The sequence below is a fragment of the Dromaius novaehollandiae genome, chromosome W (assembly GCF_036370855.1).
Source record: "Dromaius novaehollandiae isolate bDroNov1 chromosome W, bDroNov1.hap1, whole genome shotgun sequence".
NCBI lineage: Eukaryota > Metazoa > Chordata > Aves > Casuariiformes > Dromaiidae > Dromaius > Dromaius novaehollandiae.
This window is the reverse complement of record NC_088130.1, coordinates 3695454-3714163: the sequence shown is the minus strand read 5'-3', so window position 1 is coordinate 3714163 and position 18710 is coordinate 3695454. Positions and strand designations below refer to the sequence as shown.

Here is an 18710-nt window from a genome sequence, read left to right as displayed (position 1 = left end):
GGGGAGAGGGAGAGACACCGAGTAGGGGAGAGGGAGAGAAGGAGGGTGTGTGGAGAGACAGAGCGAGAGGGAGAGAAGGAGAGGGAGAGAGAGACAGAAAGAGAGACAGCGAGAGGGAGACAGAGAGAGACAGGGACAGAGACCGAAACAGGGACAGAGACCGAGAGAGAGAGAGAGCGAGACGGAGAGAGGGGGAGAGAGACCGTGAGAGGGAGACAGGGAGAGAGACCGAGAGAGGGAGACAGAGACAGAGACCGAGAGAGGGAGACAGAGAGAGGGAAGGAGAGAGGGAGGGGGAGGGGGAGAGGGAGGGAGGGAGAGCGTGGGAGGGAGAACAGGGGAGGGAGACAGAGAGAGGGAGAGAGGGGGAGGGAGAGAGAGGGGGGAGGGAGAGAGGGGGAGAGAGGGAGGGGGAGAGAGAGACAGAAAGAGAGACCGCGAGAGGGAGACAGAGAGAGACAGGGACAGAGACCGAAACAGGGACAGAGACCGAGAGAGAGAGAGAGAGAGAGACAGCGAGGGAGAGAGACAGCGAGAGGGAGACAGAGAGAGAGACCGAGAGAGGGAGACAGAGACAGAGCGGGGGGAGGGAGACAGAGAGAGGGAAGGAGAGAGGGAGGGGGAGGGGGAGAGGGAGGGAGGGAGAGCGGGGGAGGGAGAGCAGGGGAGGGAGGGAGAGAGAGGGAGAGAGGGGGAGGGAGAGAGAGGGGGAGGGATAGAGGGGGAGGGAGAGAGAGGGAAGGAGAGAGGGAGAGGGGGAGGGAGAGAGACAGAGACAGAGAGACAGGGACAGAGAGGGAGAGAGAGAGGGGAAGAGAGGGGGGAGAGAGAGGGAGGGAGAGAGAGGGAGGGAGAGAGAGGGGGGAGAGAGGGAGGGAGAGACGGAGAGAGGGAGGGAGAGAGGGAGAGAGGGGGAGGGAGAGAGGGAGAGAGGGAGGGAGACAGAGGGAGGGAGAGGGAGAGAGGGAGGGAGACAGAGAGAGAGAGGGAGAGAGAGGGGAGGGAGGGAGGGGGAGAGGGAGGGAGACAGAGAGGGAGGGAGACAGAGAGGGAGAGGGAGAGAGAGGGAGAGAGAGGGAGGGAGAGAGAGAGGGAGGGAGAGAGAGAGGGAGGGAGAGAGAGAGGGAGACAGGGAGGGAAACAGAGGGGGGAGAGAGAGACGGAGAGAGAGACGGGGGAGTGAGAGATGGGGGAGAGAGAGACAGAGGAAGAGAGAGAGAGGGAGAGAGGGAGACGGAGAGAGGGAGACAGGGAGAGGGAGAGAGACAGAGGGGGGAGAGAGAGATTGAGAGACAGAGAGAGGCAGAAAGGGAGAGTGTGACAGAGAGAGGGATGGTAGAGAGAGGGGAGAGAGAGAAGGAGAGAGAGGGTGTGTGGAGAGAGAGAGACAGAGGCAGAGCAAGAGAGAGAGACAGAGAGGGAGAGAGGGGGCAGAGAGACAGAGACCTAGAGAGAGAGAGGGAGACAGAGAGAGGGAGGGAGAGAGGGGGAGGGAGAGAAGGAGGGGGAGGGAGAGAGAGGGAGGGAGAGGGAGGGAGGGAGACAGAGAGACAGGGAGGGAGAGAGGGAGGGGAGAGAAGGAGGGAGAGAGAGGGGGAGGGGGAGAGGGAGGGAGAGGGAGGGAGGGAGAGAGAGGGGGGAGAGAGAGAAAGAGCGACAGCGAGAGGGAGACGGAGAGAGAGAGAGACCGAGACAGAGAGAGAGAGAGAGGTGCGCACACAAACACAGACGGCTGGCTGCACATACAAGGTGCTACCTTCAGCAACAGCCATGTATAAAACTACCAGAACTCCCATAACACATATGTATACATAGCTGAGTCCCCTGTAAGCCTTGCCGTTCACTAGCGAAAGCACACATGCCCTCACGCTCTGGTTCACATGCACATTCGAGGATCCCTCCAATATCAGCATGGCCCCTCCGTCCGTCTGATATCCCTGCCCGGATCCTGGGCCCCATTACTCACTATACAGGTCTCCTACTCACCGGCTAGTCCAGCTTGATGCTCGCTAGCAAACTCGCACACTTGTCTCACAAGCACCCCACGCTTGTGGATCCCTCGTGTATCAGCACGGCCCCTCTGCCCATCTGAGATCCCTGCCTGTATCCTGGGCCTCCGACTCACCGGCAAGTCCAGCTTGAAGTTTGCTAGCGAACTACACACACGCACACCAGGTGTCATCCACAAACTTGCTGAGAGTACACTCTGTCCCATCATCCAGGTCATGAATGAAGACATTAAACAGTATTGGTCTTAGTACTAATCCTTTGACTGTGTGAAAGGCCTTGCTAAAGTTAAGTTTTACAACATCCACTGCCCTCCCCTTATTCACTGAGCCAGTCATCTCTTCATAGAAGGCAATCAGGCTGGTCAGGCATGATTTGCCCTTGGTAAACCCATGCTGGCTGCTCTTAATCACCTTCTTGTCCTTCATGTGTCTAGAAATGGCTTCTAAGAGGATTTGTTCCATAACCTTCCTAGGGACTGAGGTGAGGCTGACCAGGTCTAGATCCTCCTTCTTGAAGATGGGCGTGACCTTTGCTTTTTTCAAGTCATCAGGAACCTCCCCTCAATCACCTCACCATGACATCAGCCAGCTCTTTCAATACCCTCAGATGCATGCCATTTGGTCCCATGGACTTGCCTATGTCTGGGTGGGTTAAGTGCTCCCTAACTCTTTCTTCCTCTGCTGTGGATACTGCTTCTCTCCCCCAGACTCTGCTAGCAGGCTCAGGGGACCTGGGAGGCCTTAGGGCAGGCCTTACCAGGGAAAACTGAGGCAAAGAAGGCATTAAGCACCTCATCCTTTCCCCTGTTGTATGTCAAGTGTGCATATCACCTCATTCAGGTGGTCTGACCAGCCTCGCTTTCCCTCTCTTGACCTGAGGGGTCCTGGACTTTCATTCTCTGAATTGCACCTGAGCTAAACAGCTTAAAATTATGAATAACCCCTGTAAGGTCTAGTTATCCCCTCCTGCAAGAGGAAAAAAAAAAAAAAAAGATAAATCCTTCTAGAAAAACTGAGGCAATTCTTAGGAGACTCATATTTGCTTCAAAAGGAAAGGTTTTCTAACACTGTTAGTGAACCCATTGTGCAGTTCAGATGGAGTATAATTATTCATAGTTATTTGCCTACCTAAAAAACTGAGAGGATGAGGGCTGCCAGTACATTAAGAATGACAGGTATAGTGCTGGGGACTTTAATAATATCCTGCTCTCAAATGCAGCTTTCTCATCACTATTTTAAATATTTCAGAAATGTTGAAGGTAAACATAAGGTTATAACAAAGATGGAAGCAAAAGAAGAGTATCTTCTTAGAGATTACGACTTAGAAAAGAGAGAACCAGAGCTGAAATGTATTTTGAAGACAAAGTCTCATAATTCATGGTAGGGTGACATGAAACTTTACTTAAAACAACAGGTATAGAAACTGTTCATTTATCAGACCTTTTTACCTTATGACTTTGACGGCTAACCAAAACATATCAGTTTGGTTCTGACTCGCAAATCATTTTGAAAAATCTGAGTACATTGTACCATTCATGTGACAGACTTTCAGTTACTAGCATTTGTTTAAACAGTCTCAGTAATTAAAATTGAGAGCTGTGGTCCTGGTTCATGAAAACATCCCTGTTTGAGAGAGCATTTCAAGGCCTTTCCTGACTCAGGACCCCAGTCAGTGTGCCTGTTTGCAAAAATACAGGTTACAAAGTGAATCTGCTCAAAATGCTGAACTGATGTGCACATGGCCCCTCCTGTTAGTCTCATGCCTCCTGTTCTGCTCCTAAAGGTAGTAAGAACAGCGAGTAGATTTTTTTTCAGAGCATACTCATTTCTGGTCTCCTACTATTGCAGCAATGTTCCTTATTCAGCAGAAATCCAACTTTAAAGACTAGTTCATTGCAGAAGCAAATTTCCATGGATTCATAGAAGCTGAATGGCCCTGTGAGTGAGAACATTGTCCCATTCCAAAATACCAAGCTGTATTAAAAAAAAAAAAAAAAGTGTTGGTTACTGCTGCTTGAAGCAATACTATTTAAACAACCACTTATTATAATTTCTAGTATACTTCATAAGCCAAATTTTGGGTTTAGTTTGTGCAAAGAGATAGACAGACTTATGGCTCTGGTAATTAGCAGCCTAATTGAACCTTAAGCTCCCTTTATAAGTCCAATTCATGTCTTAGTAGACCGCAAATGTGAACATATATGAAATTAATTAGATTTGGCTTAATTGGCAAATTATTTCTGGCTGATTAAAAAGCAATTTCAAAGAAGTATCTTTTGCTGTGAAAGGAGCATTTACCATTGTTTGAAGGATGAGAGCAGAGACAGATGGGAGGTAGATGCAGCATTCTTAGTAGAGTTGATTTATTTTACATAAATGTAAGAGTTATATTTGTATATTAGTTTACCTTTGTCATTTCAGGGTAAAGAGATACATATATGTCCTACTCTGTAGGTAGTAAAGTATTCTTTTGATGTCTGGGGTAGTGAAGAGTCATTGCAAGAAGCAAAGGAACTCTGCCATGACAACAGAGAGAAGATGAAATAGATTAATAAATGTTAAGGATAAATGGTTAAATTTTAAGTATTGCAGCAGCTAGAGTGGGATCCAGCTCTATTAGGTTTGTTTCCACACCTAATTAACATTATTAGAAAATAAAAGCTTTAGTAGGACCACACAGAAACGATCAAGATCATTTCTTAAGTGACTGAAGTGAATTATGACACTTCATTATCTTCCTTTTTCCTGTTATTCCTCAGTATGCTCCAAGTTGCCTATGAGATTATTCTTCTGGACTTTGAGAACATGCCTTCTGTGTAAGGGATTAATTCTGTTATTACACATATGCAGTGACTTGGTTGGAGTCACTGTATCTGAAGATAGAAAGCATCTTTCCCTACTCTGTTTACCACATTCTTATTTGCTGTTTTTAGTGGTTGCCATTTTTATTTTTCCAAGCAAATCAATTGAATATTTTAGGGAGTATTCAATGGGGAGAAAGACCCTATCTGAGCAGCCTAGTCATTTGAAAAGACTGCATATTTGTTCCCCCCCCCCCCCAAGAGCTGTGGCTTACCTTTGGTGACAGTTGTACAGTCCCTAGCACCAGTGCTTGAGTTTGAATTTGAGTTTACAGAGCAAAAAGGCTCAAGCCAGTTGCACCTGTACTGCGTGGAGGAGGCATAACCTGGATGTGAGCAAGTCACCTCTACCTGAGCATCTAGTGCTTTGAGCACTAGAGGGTTCACACCAGACTCCAGCTGACATGTAGTCTGTGCAGAAGACTGCAGAGTTGGGCTCAAGCACAAGTTCAGGCTCTAACATGCCAAAAGAAATGCAACCTGAATGACTTGGCTCAAAATGTTATTATAGTATCTTCCACACAGGCAGCAAGTACAGAACACAGTAAAAGGTAAACATGTCTGTCTCAACCTCCTGTCTACGCTCAGTTGAGGACCTACTATGATTTCACTAGTACTGCTGGGGTAGGAACTCACAAGATTTGGCCTAAATTTCACAAAGAGCTTTGAACCATTTGTGATGAATACTCAGAAATGAATGAGAAGTACTTCCTCTTGGTCAGTGGAAAATAATTGCAGTAGGAAAGCTGCAGGGACTCAGAGACTTACAGTGCAGATAAGACATGACTCAAATTAAGAGCTCACTGTTGAAATGGATGGTTCCCATTCTTGTCTCCCACCCCTGCATAACATGGAAGGGTTGAGGTAAATGGAAGTGGTTGTGTCATAGTCAAAATATGAGCTCTCCATACTTTAAGTATTTGGATTATTCTATAAAAGTTAAATATATATATATATATATAATTAAGCCATGCAGGTGATGAGAGCTTAATGGAAGGATTGAGAGCTTTTACTATACTAGAATGGTATGTTGGGTTTCTCTTGCCATATCTACTTCAGAAACTTCAGGAGGTACTCCTGCCTTGCAGTGAAGTATTTTGCCAAGTTCCTTTCTTCACTTCCTCCTCATACCTCCAACTAACCAGCTTAAATACACTTAACTTTTTAAACAAATAGGGGAAAACAGACTAAAGGGCCTTTCATATGAGAGTTCATATCCATGTAGTTCTTGTCCATTAAGATAATGTGAACAAGGAAAAATTAGATTCTGCAAGACAACTCGAAACTCATTCTCAGAAGAGCAAGATACACATACAAAGACATGTACTGTATGTGACCATAAATTAACATATGAGAAGATGCAGTGTTATTTAGTGAAAATAAAAAAAACCAGGACATCTTTTTAATGATATTTTGTATCAAAGTAAAATGAATCTACTTGTGTTTTGACTGTTCTTCATCTGTTGTCTAGTTACCACTTAAAGAACACCTAAGAAGTGGTGTGTGGAGCACCTGGAGGGCAGATGCTAGGTCCTGGTAGTGCCTTTGAAGATAGCCCTTCAGATCATGGTCCCAGGACCCTAAAATAAGGTAGTACTTGTCTTGGGCCCAGAACCTCTTCTTAACTGCAGCTCAGGGCAGGAACCAGTTCTGTGCATTGGCTACCCGATTGCTTACTTGTAGGAGTGGCTGCAGTTATCCTCTGCTGTCATCCCTCAGCAAATGCCACAACTGGTCCACCCTGACCTTGCCTACTGCAGTCCTGGAGCAGCACAACCCACAGAGCAGATGGTGGCAGGTGAAAGGTGAGTTTCTACATCAGCACTCTTTCTTACAGCCTGGCAGCACAGATGCCAGCATCACCTGGACATGCAGAGCAGGGGAAGCCTGTTAGAGCAGATCATGACACAAGGAGAAAGGCTTGTGGGTTAGCCAATGAGCCAACATACCGATTAACTGTTGCACAGGGTAGATTAAACTGGTCCAAATCAGACTGCGGTTATCAGAATAACTCTACAACAACTGCTTTACTTCAATGTCCATGAAAAACGGTTGGCACAGACACTCCTAATGGTATCCTGCTTCACCTTCTTTTATTTCCTGGAGAAAATGCACTATTACAGACAATCACACCACATTTTTTCCAGTATCTTTACACTATCCAACACCCCATGCTGCAACAGTTCCAAGTTTGTCTGGCTGGTTACCAGGCTGCTTGTATCACTGCGTAAACATCTCTGTTCTCTTCTCTGCAGACTCCATCTGGTTCCCCAACCAGGTTAGGTGTATGCCACTGTACCTATAAAGAGGTTTCCTAACCCTACTGGAAAGTGCCCTAATTAAAGCCCATGATCATCATCATGGAAGTAAAAACTTTTTTTTTTTTTTAAAGGCACTGTAATTTGGTTTTAAAATCATGTGATTAGGACTATGCTGTCCGTGCTCGTTTATTTGCTGCTATATCCCCAGCAGCATCATTTGTCTACTAGATGAAAGGCTCTGAGAAGTTACACATCTGTAAGTTTCATTGCATTCTCAGTTTTACAGAAATTGAGTTTAAACTCAATGAGATCCCCTCCATTAATGAAAAAGTGAGAAAGCCCCTTATTGGTCAGGCCCACTGTAAATCAAAGGCTATGATCCCAATTCACACCTCTGTACAGTACAAAATGCTTCTAAAGAAAAATAGGGTAGCTGACTACTCAAGAACATTAACAGAAAAATCTGAAGCAAATGTCTGCATGACTGATAAAAACCTTGTATAAAACAAATTTACAAACACAGTAAAGGTTGACTCTGGAAGAATGGAGGAATTGGTCAAGTCACTCAGAACAGGTAAAGAAAGAAGTAGCAGATTCAAGACTCTCAGGATGTGCTTGGTCACTGCAGACCACACAAGAGCTTTACATCTATGCTCAAATAATTCATTTTGTACTTTCTGCACTTGAGTGTCAGGCCAATTGATTAATGTAGGAATGAAAGTGATTGTGTATTACTTGGTACACACCTGTGAGGAAAAAAAACCACACAAAAACAAAACTGTAGAACAAAATCCTTCAAAGCTCACCATTTTCTAGGTTAAATACTGAATAGCACTAGGTATGAAGTTTCTGAAACACTTACCTGTCAAACAAAGACTGTAAACAGCTTGTAAATATACCAGCATTACTGCAGAGAACTGAGCACAATGCCTCCACCCTGCCTTTCTTATTGCTTGCCCTGATACCAACCACTTTAGAGCTTATGCAAGTAATGTTATTTGCATAACTCAAACTTATTAAACAATATCAAAAGATAAGGCTACTCCATTTCCAGGTTCTGCATGTCCCTAATCTAAGTTTGCTGCAAAGTCCCACCTAATTCAGCTCTAAAGTGCTATCTGAAAGTGTAGAACCCACACACTGCCTTCACATTTTAAAGATTAAAAAGCAAGCGAAAGGCAAGCAGATTCAACTGACATTGAGAAGTTGTTACTGAGCCGCAGGAGATGGACACTTCATTTATCCACAATCAACATCAGATAAAGTTTTAGCATCTTTGCTGACCATAGGTCCAATCCAGTGCAAGCTCAGCAGCCCAAGGAGTTGCAAGCTAAAATGAAGTAACAGGATAAACACTCTCCTACATTTGTAATGGGTGTGTATGCATGTGCCAAAGTTTACATACTGCTGTGCAGTACTGAAGTGGAAATTCTGCCCCATTCAGGACAGATTGCTTCTGGTTGATCTCACTTACTTACACCAGTTGGGACCATTGCTGGGGCTAATCATGGTTTTTCAGATACGGTAGGAAAAGAATCAGTCTTCAAAAATTATTCATGAAATTCCTCTACTGGCTGTTTGCAGTTACTATAATAATACACCATACAATACATTTAAAAACGCATTTCAATTATATTTCAACCATGTTCTTTCAAATTGTGATAATCTAGTCAGTTTGGTAGACAAACCCACATGCTCTAGACTATTTTGAAAGATCTTGACTCAGTGTTTCACACGCCCAAAATTAAGATGCTTTTCTTGTGCCATACTACCAAGATCTTATCAAATTGCTCACTGAAGAGGTACATTTCTGCCACATCCACAGAACATTATGCCCCGTTTCACATTTCTGCAATTCATTTGCTTTAACAAACAGGCAGAAGTAACCAATTTATAATTATTTGGCCTATTTGTTATTTTCATATAAATGACAGAGGGAAGAAGCAAAAAATGCTGTCATGAAGTAAAGATTCAAACCAAATTAAAGGACAAATTAAAAGAGTTCATACATTATTCCACGCCAATGTTCTATCAGTCGTAACTAGTAAGACTTCTAATGCTAAAACAGTTACTATTGATTAGAGAACTGAATTGTTTTATATAGGAACACATGAAAGCTGTTCTGAATTTAGAAGTTTCCTCTTTCTCCATATCAAGCTTTCCTCATTTAAAAAAAAAAAGGTTTAAGTTCTGCAGACAAGACTGCACATGTGAAAAATCCTCAGGCCTGGAGAGCGCAAAATTGCTGAAACACAGCCAGTATGTGATGGTCCAGTTCAGCTGTAAACAAGAGGTTCTCCAGGGTCACCATGTACTGCTGAATTATCTGGTGATGCTGCAGATAAAAAGATAAACCTTTGTTGTTCTCATTCATCTTCACACACAAGAACAGGCAGAAAAGTGAGGACACATCGTAAGTATCACAGATCTTTTCACTAGAACTAACAAGCACATCTAATTTCCACAACACATTAGCCACTATCGACTGCAAGAATGAAGCGTGCATTGAAATCCTGTTTTGAGACGTACTGGGTTCCCTGTAGCTACTCAATACTAATCCTGATCCTGAATAGTGTGTAGGCCCCCCATGCACAGAGGCAACTGCACAGATATACTAGAAGACTCATGACATTTGTTTTAGCATTAAGTCATTTTTATGATCAGGGAAGAGACTAACCCATAGAGGGAATTACACCATTAATCCCATGCAGCCTCCCATCCTCTAACACAATTTATGTTCATGTAAACAGGAATAACTTTCTATTACTCTGCCTGTTGCTTTCAGCCAGTCACTTAACTGGCTTTTTACACCTGTTACCAGATTTAATAGAGCCAAGAGTTCCAAACTACATTTTAAAATAGCTATTCCTTTTAATCAGATGCATACATTTAAAACATTTTCATCCACTTATTTATTAGGCACCTGTTCTGGTGTACTTGTTCTCTCAAGACTCTACCCTTACTATAAAACATGGTAAGAGAAACTCTGCTATGTTTACAACCATGTCTCAATATTTTGTTGCACTATATTCACAGTGTAGGAAACAATCAAGGAGCTCACCCTCCAGTCACTTAGCAAGTCTGTAGTAAAGATGGGGTCAAAACCAGAGACAGACACAGCCAAAACTCACACTAGACCCTGGAGAAGACTGGTGATGCCAGCTATGTCTGTTCTAAAGGAGCTGGTAAGAATAAGTGATCAAGTTCAGCTCTCAAATCATGTAAGCTTTTCTTTCCAGCAGCTGTCCAAAGGCTTCCAAACCAAGAAGTAAAACTTACCTGTAGGAAGATTTGCTGCAACCTCTCTATACAGCTCTTGTACCAAGGCGTAAATACATCAATCCCACCAGTTTCACAGCGCACTAAGTGCTCAGTTAACAACATAATGAAACGCTGTAGAAGAACACAAATAGAATATTGGTTCAACAAATCTTGTCAGATGAAAACAGGTTACTAACCTCACTTGAGATAAGCCATGGGACGTTTGACAGACAGAAGCTTTGAACAGCAATGTCAGAATGAATGTTTCACTTAGGAGACACTAAGCACATTACTTATATTCAAGTTACCTTTCATTTGTTTAGGAAACCACATGCTATCAAAAAAACTCCTCTGCTTAAGCTCTTGATGCTGAACAAATCCTGTTTAGGGGAGTCAGGCAATTCTTTGCAGTAGAATCATTCAGATTGATTTTTATCCACAATAAGCCCATCTACCCCTTCCCATGTCCTCACTGCAAGAACATGACCAAGATACAAATGATGCTGCAAAGACATCACCCATAATTACCTGGAATATAACAAGGAAGAGATTCTTCTGTTCACTCTGGGCTGACTCTACTTTCTCCTGCAAGCGTTCTATCTGCTCTTCTAGCGGTCCATCTTCCCTATCACTACTTCGGTCATCGTCATCGTCATCGTCATCACTGTCTCGCTGTAAGCGACAACAATACACAACTAACTGGAAATGTGGCTACCTGTGAATCCTGCTAGTATCCATTGGAACAATAAACAGGCCTCTTGATTGACCAAACACAAATAAGTCCATAGCACAACTGAAGCTGTTCTGTGGCCTTTCAAATGCTATATGTTGAGGGATGCCTATTTTATAAATACAATTCAAGAAGGAAATTTGGAAAGGAGAATGAGAGGCTTAAGCTGCATCAACTTGAGACAATGCCAGGATGAGAAAGGCCTGGAAACAAAAAAAGACCCAGAACAACTGTGGCAGGTTTAAAGACTTACAAGATCATTATTTAGTGGAGCCACAACAAGATGATAGGCTTTCTGACTATCATCAGCAGACAACTAGCAGCTCAGTAACACATCTGTGGCAGACCTTTTTTAAAGCTTGTCTAAACACTGTTACAGGACTCTGATTTCATTCAAGAACCTTTCTGAAATCACAGGGCTGCCAAAGACAAAGACCTTTTGTGCTAGAACTCAGATGAATCTGGTGGGTTAGCATAGCTAGAAGAAAGGAGACTGGAGCCCAGGGTGTTCAAGTGGAAAGACTTTACATATCAGACCTAAGGGGATGCTCTCCAACTAAGAAGGGACAGAAAGGCAGCCAACTTCATAACCATGAAAATACCATGCTAGTTTCCCTTTAAAAAAGGATACATTGCATCAGACCTGCTATCTAGTAACTGGATAAGGAAAGTCCTACACAAGATTAAATGAGGTATAGCAGGAAAGGGGGAGTCTGGTGGATTAAGGCACATTCAACACATTCAATTACAGATATTGCTTCAGTTTCACAAAATTGTTTCTCTGCAAGAATATCCATAAATTAACAGCTATAAACATCAAATATTTGTAAAAAGTGTATGTACAACTTATGACAAAAATAAGGCCACGTGCTAACTCACCTACTGCATACAAATCACACTTGCATTTTATATTTTTGAATGCAAACTAATAACTTGAAAGATACTCTGACAGCTGTGAATCACTGCAACACTTAAAGGTGAAGGGCTTGTTGGAGCAATTGAGAGTTTGACATTTTCCCCTCCACAGGATCATACCCCCACACCGTTTCCTAGGTTTAAGGACCAGCAGACACTATGTTAACTTCCCCAAGAGCAGGCAGGTAAGCCTTAGCATCATTCCACAATATGCCAAGTCCACTTAGCACTGGGACCATCAAAATTTGGCATTTTACATCCTGAACGAGGAGCTGCAATCCAGCAAAGCATCTGCTTCCAGAACTGCTCACACTTTGCATATTTTGCTTACAGAAGTTACTTCATGGCATAACACTGCCCTTTAAAACACTCAGTACTCAAGAGCTGCAGCTAAGAGAGAGTGCAGAAACAAGAAACAGGCATATCTGTTGAATGATACCAGAGAAACTCTGCCTCATAGTAAAAATCAATGAATAGCTCTTCGATACTCATAAACATTTATTAATTGCTGATCAACATAGATTGAGATGCAAGCAACTACCATGGCTGTTCCTGGGAATGAGCAAAGAAAAGAGCTGGAAGAGCTGGAATGAACTGAAATCAGCAAACTGTGAGTTCCTAGTGACCTCTTATCTGATGCTCATAGGAAATGACTTGTGCTGGTGGCATTTTTAGCAGGATCCTGCATGTGTTCCATGTTGTGCCAAATTCTGACATTAACTTAGGTCAAAGATTTAGAACTAGCTTAGTGTTTTGTGCAGGTAACTATACTGGAAGACCATATATGAACAAGGAAATACTCTCCTTTCAAGAAACTGGCTTCATTCTATAATCAGGATTAAGTACTACAGTCAGCCAAGCTGTCTTGGGTCCAAAAGTGAATTAAACAAGGGACTAATTAGACTGGAGTGGCTGGCTAGGGACATTCAGAGTACTTGGTGCCATAAAACACTGAGATGGGGAGGGCACAGAAAGTACCTTCTCTTCCAAAGTGCAGTACAGAATCTCAGTAACCCAGCTGCTTGTCCAGGAATAACAAGTTTCTACTGTCACTTGGGACTTAGGAGCCCACACAATGTGTCTAAAAACATTTGATAGTCATCTCACTGTATATAGTAGTCCAGGTCATGCAAAGACATTTGAAAATAAAATCCAAGAGAAGCAAAAGGCAGATGCAACTGTCAGAATCCAGTAGCATCTGTCAGAAGAACAGTGACAGCTATGTCCACTTAATGACAGGTGGCTGTTTCCACATGCTTCTCCACACAAGATATGAGGTCCTAAATGTCTACTTACAAGAGTATTCTCTGAAAGGGGCTAACAGAACCTATAGTAGACTTGAGTATGAATTTCTGATCATTCCTATTGCTACCCAATAATGTAACAGGAACCAAGATTAAAAAAATAGAGTGAAAGACAAGCTCATATTGAAACAGAAACTTAGGGAAAAAAACTTGAATAGAGCAAGCATAAACACCTTCAAAGACTTCATTGAATTCTCAGGCTGTAAGTCTTTAGAAAAGCATACAAAGAACATGTCAACTTTAGTGTCCTAGTAGTAGAGATGGCAACACATTTGCAGATATGCCTCCTGATAGTATTTTTATTCAGCCTCACCCAGAACCAACTGTGTGTCAGTCTTAAATTTGACAGCATGCAGGTTACTTAGCTTCAAATATAATTAAAAAAAACCCCAAAACAAACAAAAAACAAATTACTCTTTTATGCTGTCTTGCCAATCTTGCCTTAGTCTCCTCCAGTTCTCTGTGAATCTTCAGTACATGCTTGTTCATTTTACGAATTGTGGAATGTAAGATTTCCCAGACATAGAACCTAGGAAAGATACAGGACTCAAAACAGTAAATCATACTGTTCATGACAGAAAAAGCACAGGTCTGCTATATAACTCTCTCTCAACTCTTCTTATTCAAACCATCAGAAACAGTGCAACTTTCTATTGCTACAGAATAAGTTAAGCTAATAAATAATTATAAAAGTGCACAACACTGATCTGGGGGAAATTTACAACATTTCCTTATTATTACCTAGGACATCTACTGGAATGAGCAAACATTCAATATTAAGAAAGCACAACACCCACTTCTTACCTGTATTTTGCACTGAATTACCAAATCAGTGTTTTATTTCAGAATCATTCTGCAACACTACTAGCATCAAACTGACTTGTCTGAGCATTTCTCCCACTTTCAATAAGCAATATATCTGAGGGTAGTACAGGATACATGCCCTAGGTGCAAGCCAAGACTCCACCAGGCTAGCGGCTATACAACAGGGTTCTTGTCCAGGAATGGTTTGCAAAGTGGTCCTAGAGCGTCTCCTTCCACTTTGGCATACTTACAGGCTACTTGCAAGAATCTTGCTAACATAGCTTTTTGCATGCCATATAAATCCATATTGCAGCTCAGGGGAAAATACTAAAGTTTGTTTTGGGGAAGCAACACAAGTTTATGTAGAGCTTAATTGTAGTTTTTATTTTCATTACTTTGCTTTATTAGAAGTTTAAAAAATTGGATTCTAAGCATTTAAAATAAAAATTCACAGATAAAAAGCAACTGAAGACACAAATTCCACACTTGTTACCTAGTAAAATCATGTGCAAGTTCTGAAGAGAAGATCCAGTTGGCTACTGCAGCACAATCAACAATCTGTGTTCGAATCATCTTGTCCACAAGCACAGCAATCATCTACATTTTGGGAAAGACAAGATGGTCATTCCTACCACAACAAGAAATGGTGAAGCTTACCTGCTGTAACATGAAGTCTGTGAAATTACTGTGGGCTGAGATACAGCCAGTGATGGGTTGTATGAAACCTATTAGTCAAGTTTGGCCTGATGCAACCTTGTAAATACTAATGGGTGATTTCAAACATCTTAGGAATCTAGCACTGCTTAAAGCAGACATCTGATTTGCTTAGCCTAAAACTGCTCAGACTAGGGGAGCTGTATCAATCATGCAAAGTGTGCATTCACATTTTAACAACCCTTCTTTACTCCTCACGAGAGCAATTAGTAACTCTTCATTCAAGTGAATATTTCTGCTATTACCAAGAGCAAAAATACAAGAAACAAGTTTTGAGATGAGACATCAGAGAAGCAAGTCCCAACATTTGACATTGGAGTATCCAACCAGGACATAACCATAAAATAACAGCAACCGCTAGCCTACTCTCCTTGGACTGCAACAATCTCCAACTGCAACCATATGCTCTTCCCTGCAGGACCTCTTCATTTTAGAATGGAACCAGCACTCTGTATTGAAGTATTTACTACAGGACCTTGCCTTGATGAGGTCTATGGAGAAATCAAGCAGGGAAATGCAAAAAGGATCTCGTAATTAGAGCAGCTATATGCCATTCAAAAGAAAAGGCCTATATTCACGTGCTCCATACCACAATATCTGAGAACCTCAAACTGCAACAAATTTATTCTTATAACCACACATTCTCAAATGGGCAAGTGTAACAAAGCTGTTTTTAAGGGAGAAAACTAAGTTAATGGAATGAATCATGGAGAACCCAGGACTAATCTCTAAATTCCCAAGATTGCTTCCTATATGCATTTGTTCTAAGAGATTCTTTCTGACATTACCCAGATTACCTAATTTGATCCTTCATATAACACAGACCTAGGAATTTGTGAAAACATTCAATCTTGATGTTAAAGTTTCCCTTTATGACATTAAAGCCTTCGTAAATTGTTCCAGGGATTACTGACTCTCATTGCTAAATCTCCATCTACGGCAGAGATCGCTCATTAGCACTGGGTGCCTCACAAATCCTGCTGATAAACTAAATCAACTTAAAAGATGTGTTCCCATTTATATGGTAGGCTTTGGATCACATCAACTGAGGCAGGGCTAACTGGATGAAAACAAAGATACCAGGCAGGTGCCCAGCTGTCTGGGCACCATCTATTCTGTGTGCTAGTGAGGCTAGGGTCCCACGGAAGAGGAAAGCACTTGAGCAGAAATGAAAAACTGAACTGAGATACATAGAAGAGAGGAAAACTTAAGTTCCATGTGCAAGCTGCACAATGGGCCTTCCTAACTTCACTGCCTGACATTTTTTCAATGCAGTTCCGATTGTTCAGTCTGGGTTTGAAACATGCACCTCGGTTTGGTCACATTGCAGCATAAACAAGGCACGAAGAGTAAGAGAACATGGCCATCAGGGTTCCATTAATGCACATCAATTTCTTCTGATCCATTTAAGCAACAGCTATAGAAAGCAGTGCCCCCAGAAAGCAGCTGAGGCCATGACCATCCCAATTTTAAAGGTCAGTATTTCAGGTAGGATTTATATATATATATATATATATATATATATATATATATATATATATATATAAAAAAAAAAAAATCTCTGCTTTTTTGATCTTTATTTGATTTAAGAAGGTATGTTTACAAGATGTTACCTCTCTTTCAGGCACCCAGAGAAAATTGACTTTTAAGTGTATTAAAAGTAATCCTTTAGTAACCCTAGAAAATGGGCCCTAAGCCCAGTAGCAGATGCAAGGATTCTCCATCACTCAATGGGATCACTTCTGGAAGTCTGGATCATGCAGCTGAGAGGCGCTGATCACTTCCAGACATAATAGCATATATTACAAACACACCAGTAAGAAATACTCGAAGTAACTAATACAGGAAAATTCAGCACAAGTTTCTTCTTGATCTCCAATTATAAAACAATGACAACATGGCGAAGCAACAACTGCTGTGAAGAAATTGAATGGTTTAAACAATTGAGGTATTTTTCATAGTTCTTCCAGCACATTATTTCATCAGACTCAGGAACAAACTTCAACCATAGCAGTGTCACAGACAAATCTGTTCTGAACAGTTGTCAAGGGCAGGTCTAATTGGCTCTGTCTGCATCTAACACTGATTCCAACATGGTCTTTGTGGCTTATTGTTTGTGATTGCTAATTAAAAAACCACACAAGTACTAAATACCCAGGTTCTCTCTTTTGCAAGAATTTAGGCTACTTCTGTATTAGAAGATCTACATCTTACAAAGCATAAAGGATGAGAATGCTGTTCTAGTACTGAAATTTTGAACAAAAACAAATTTTTAAACAAAAATTATTCTCTTATAAGCCAAATGGCACAGCACAAAGCTGAAAGTCAGAAAGTCTTTGCTCTTCCACACTAAACTTTACATGAAACAGCCTCACCAATAGAGAATAAATTTGATGCCTGGTTTAAGACACTTAACAGTAGTAAATAAATACAACTTCAATTCTTTCAAACACAAGTAGACAATAGACAATATTTTTAAGTAAACAAAGCAAATTGTAATGCTTTTTATTTTAACATGACTTTCTGTGAGTGAAAACTCCAACAAATATCTACCATTGCCACTCTTACCTGTGGGTGATTCTTCCAAACCTCATATACAACTCTCAGGACATGGAGTTTCCCCTCATCGCTTTCAGCAAGTGCTTTGAAGATTTCATGAAACCTTTTAAAAATATAAGTAATCAATGGAGGGGTTAGGATCAGGGCAATGAAGCATGGTAAGTGGTTTAGATGAACGTTTTCTTTCAGCCAATCTGCAGCAATTCTGGAAAGGCTAACCCTTGACAAATAGAAATATCCTGAGTTAAAAAGGTTACAGAGACATGACAACTCCTAAAAGCAACGTAACCCTGCCTCAGTGGCAAACTTACTCCCTGAAGCTAGGCTACAGTTCTCATGCTTTTAAATGCAGGAGAGAACTCTGCTGCTCAGTGTGCTCATCTATATGCAGCCAGGGTGAAATTTGCTCCCTTTTGTGCCTTGGACTTTGCCTGTTGATGTGTGTTTCCATAACCATAGACCATTATTCAATCCCCCCCCTACTGAGGGAAACATTGCAAAAGCATCTACTTTAGTAGAGTTAAGCTGACCGCTACATCAACATTCACAGCCCAGTTTAAGTGGCTCTTTTTGACCTTATGGATACCACTGTTGGTATGCAGTAGTGAAAACACTAGAGCTCTGAATATGCAGAGGTCTGCTCCTTATGCTACTGACTGTAGGCTAGTGCCTATCATTTGTTATAAACAGTCATTACAAGTCTTTCATGTGCAGACAAAAATCAGGCTTTTACATTTGAAAAGTATATAAAGCCATATAAATAGAAAAAATAATTCAGTAAGACACATGATCACCTCTCATATTGAGACAGTTTAACAGCATCAAGTATGCAGTATCAAAAATAACTTATTTTCATCTAATTTTGCTTAAAAAGTTGCAGTCAATCCTCTAGAAGTTAAAGCAGGTCTTTAAGGGTATGCACTCCAAAATATTCTGAAATGAATTTTCTTTTGCTTAGGTAGATTTAAGAAGTTGGGTGGTGGAGTGGGTGTTTTTGTTTGTTTGTTTGTTTAAAACACAGACCTAACTGGTTTTGAGTCATACTGATAGTCACAACACATTGTACAAGACCTACAATACTGTGGTGGGAACTATCCAGTCACTCAACATGAGGCAATATCACTTGCTCCTCAGGACACTCAGTAAATGATTAATTTTAAAATTAAATTATATACCAGCTGTTCCTTCTCTGTGATGCTCCAATGTACATTATGCTTCTGAACTTGCACATGGAGCCAAAGGGGTTTAGGAAAGGTTCCCCCCATGCATACGTTATATGGCTTTGTACATTT

General features: G+C 41.6%; 1 protein-coding gene across 2 annotated transcripts in view; it reads right to left on the bottom strand.

Annotated features, from left to right (window-relative positions):
- Nucleotides 1-6941: 6941 nt before the first annotated feature.
- LOC135324465 (nuclear cap-binding protein subunit 1-like) overlaps nucleotides 6942-18710 on the bottom strand; it is a 41794-nt gene continuing 30025 nt past the window's right edge. For both annotated transcript variants that reach the window (XM_064500956.1, XM_064500957.1), the window contains exons 18-23: nucleotides 17428-17521; nucleotides 14639-14742; nucleotides 13756-13870; nucleotides 10921-11064; nucleotides 10411-10524; nucleotides 6942-9466 (exon numbers count right to left, since the gene is read on the bottom strand). In XM_064500956.1, the coding sequence (XP_064357026.1) occupies nucleotides 9353-9466; nucleotides 10411-10524; nucleotides 10921-11064; nucleotides 13756-13870; nucleotides 14639-14742; nucleotides 17428-17521 (685 nt within the window). In that variant the 3' untranslated portion in view covers nucleotides 6942-9352. The remainder of the gene's footprint in view (nucleotides 9467-10410; nucleotides 10525-10920; nucleotides 11065-13755; nucleotides 13871-14638; nucleotides 14743-17427; nucleotides 17522-18710) is intronic.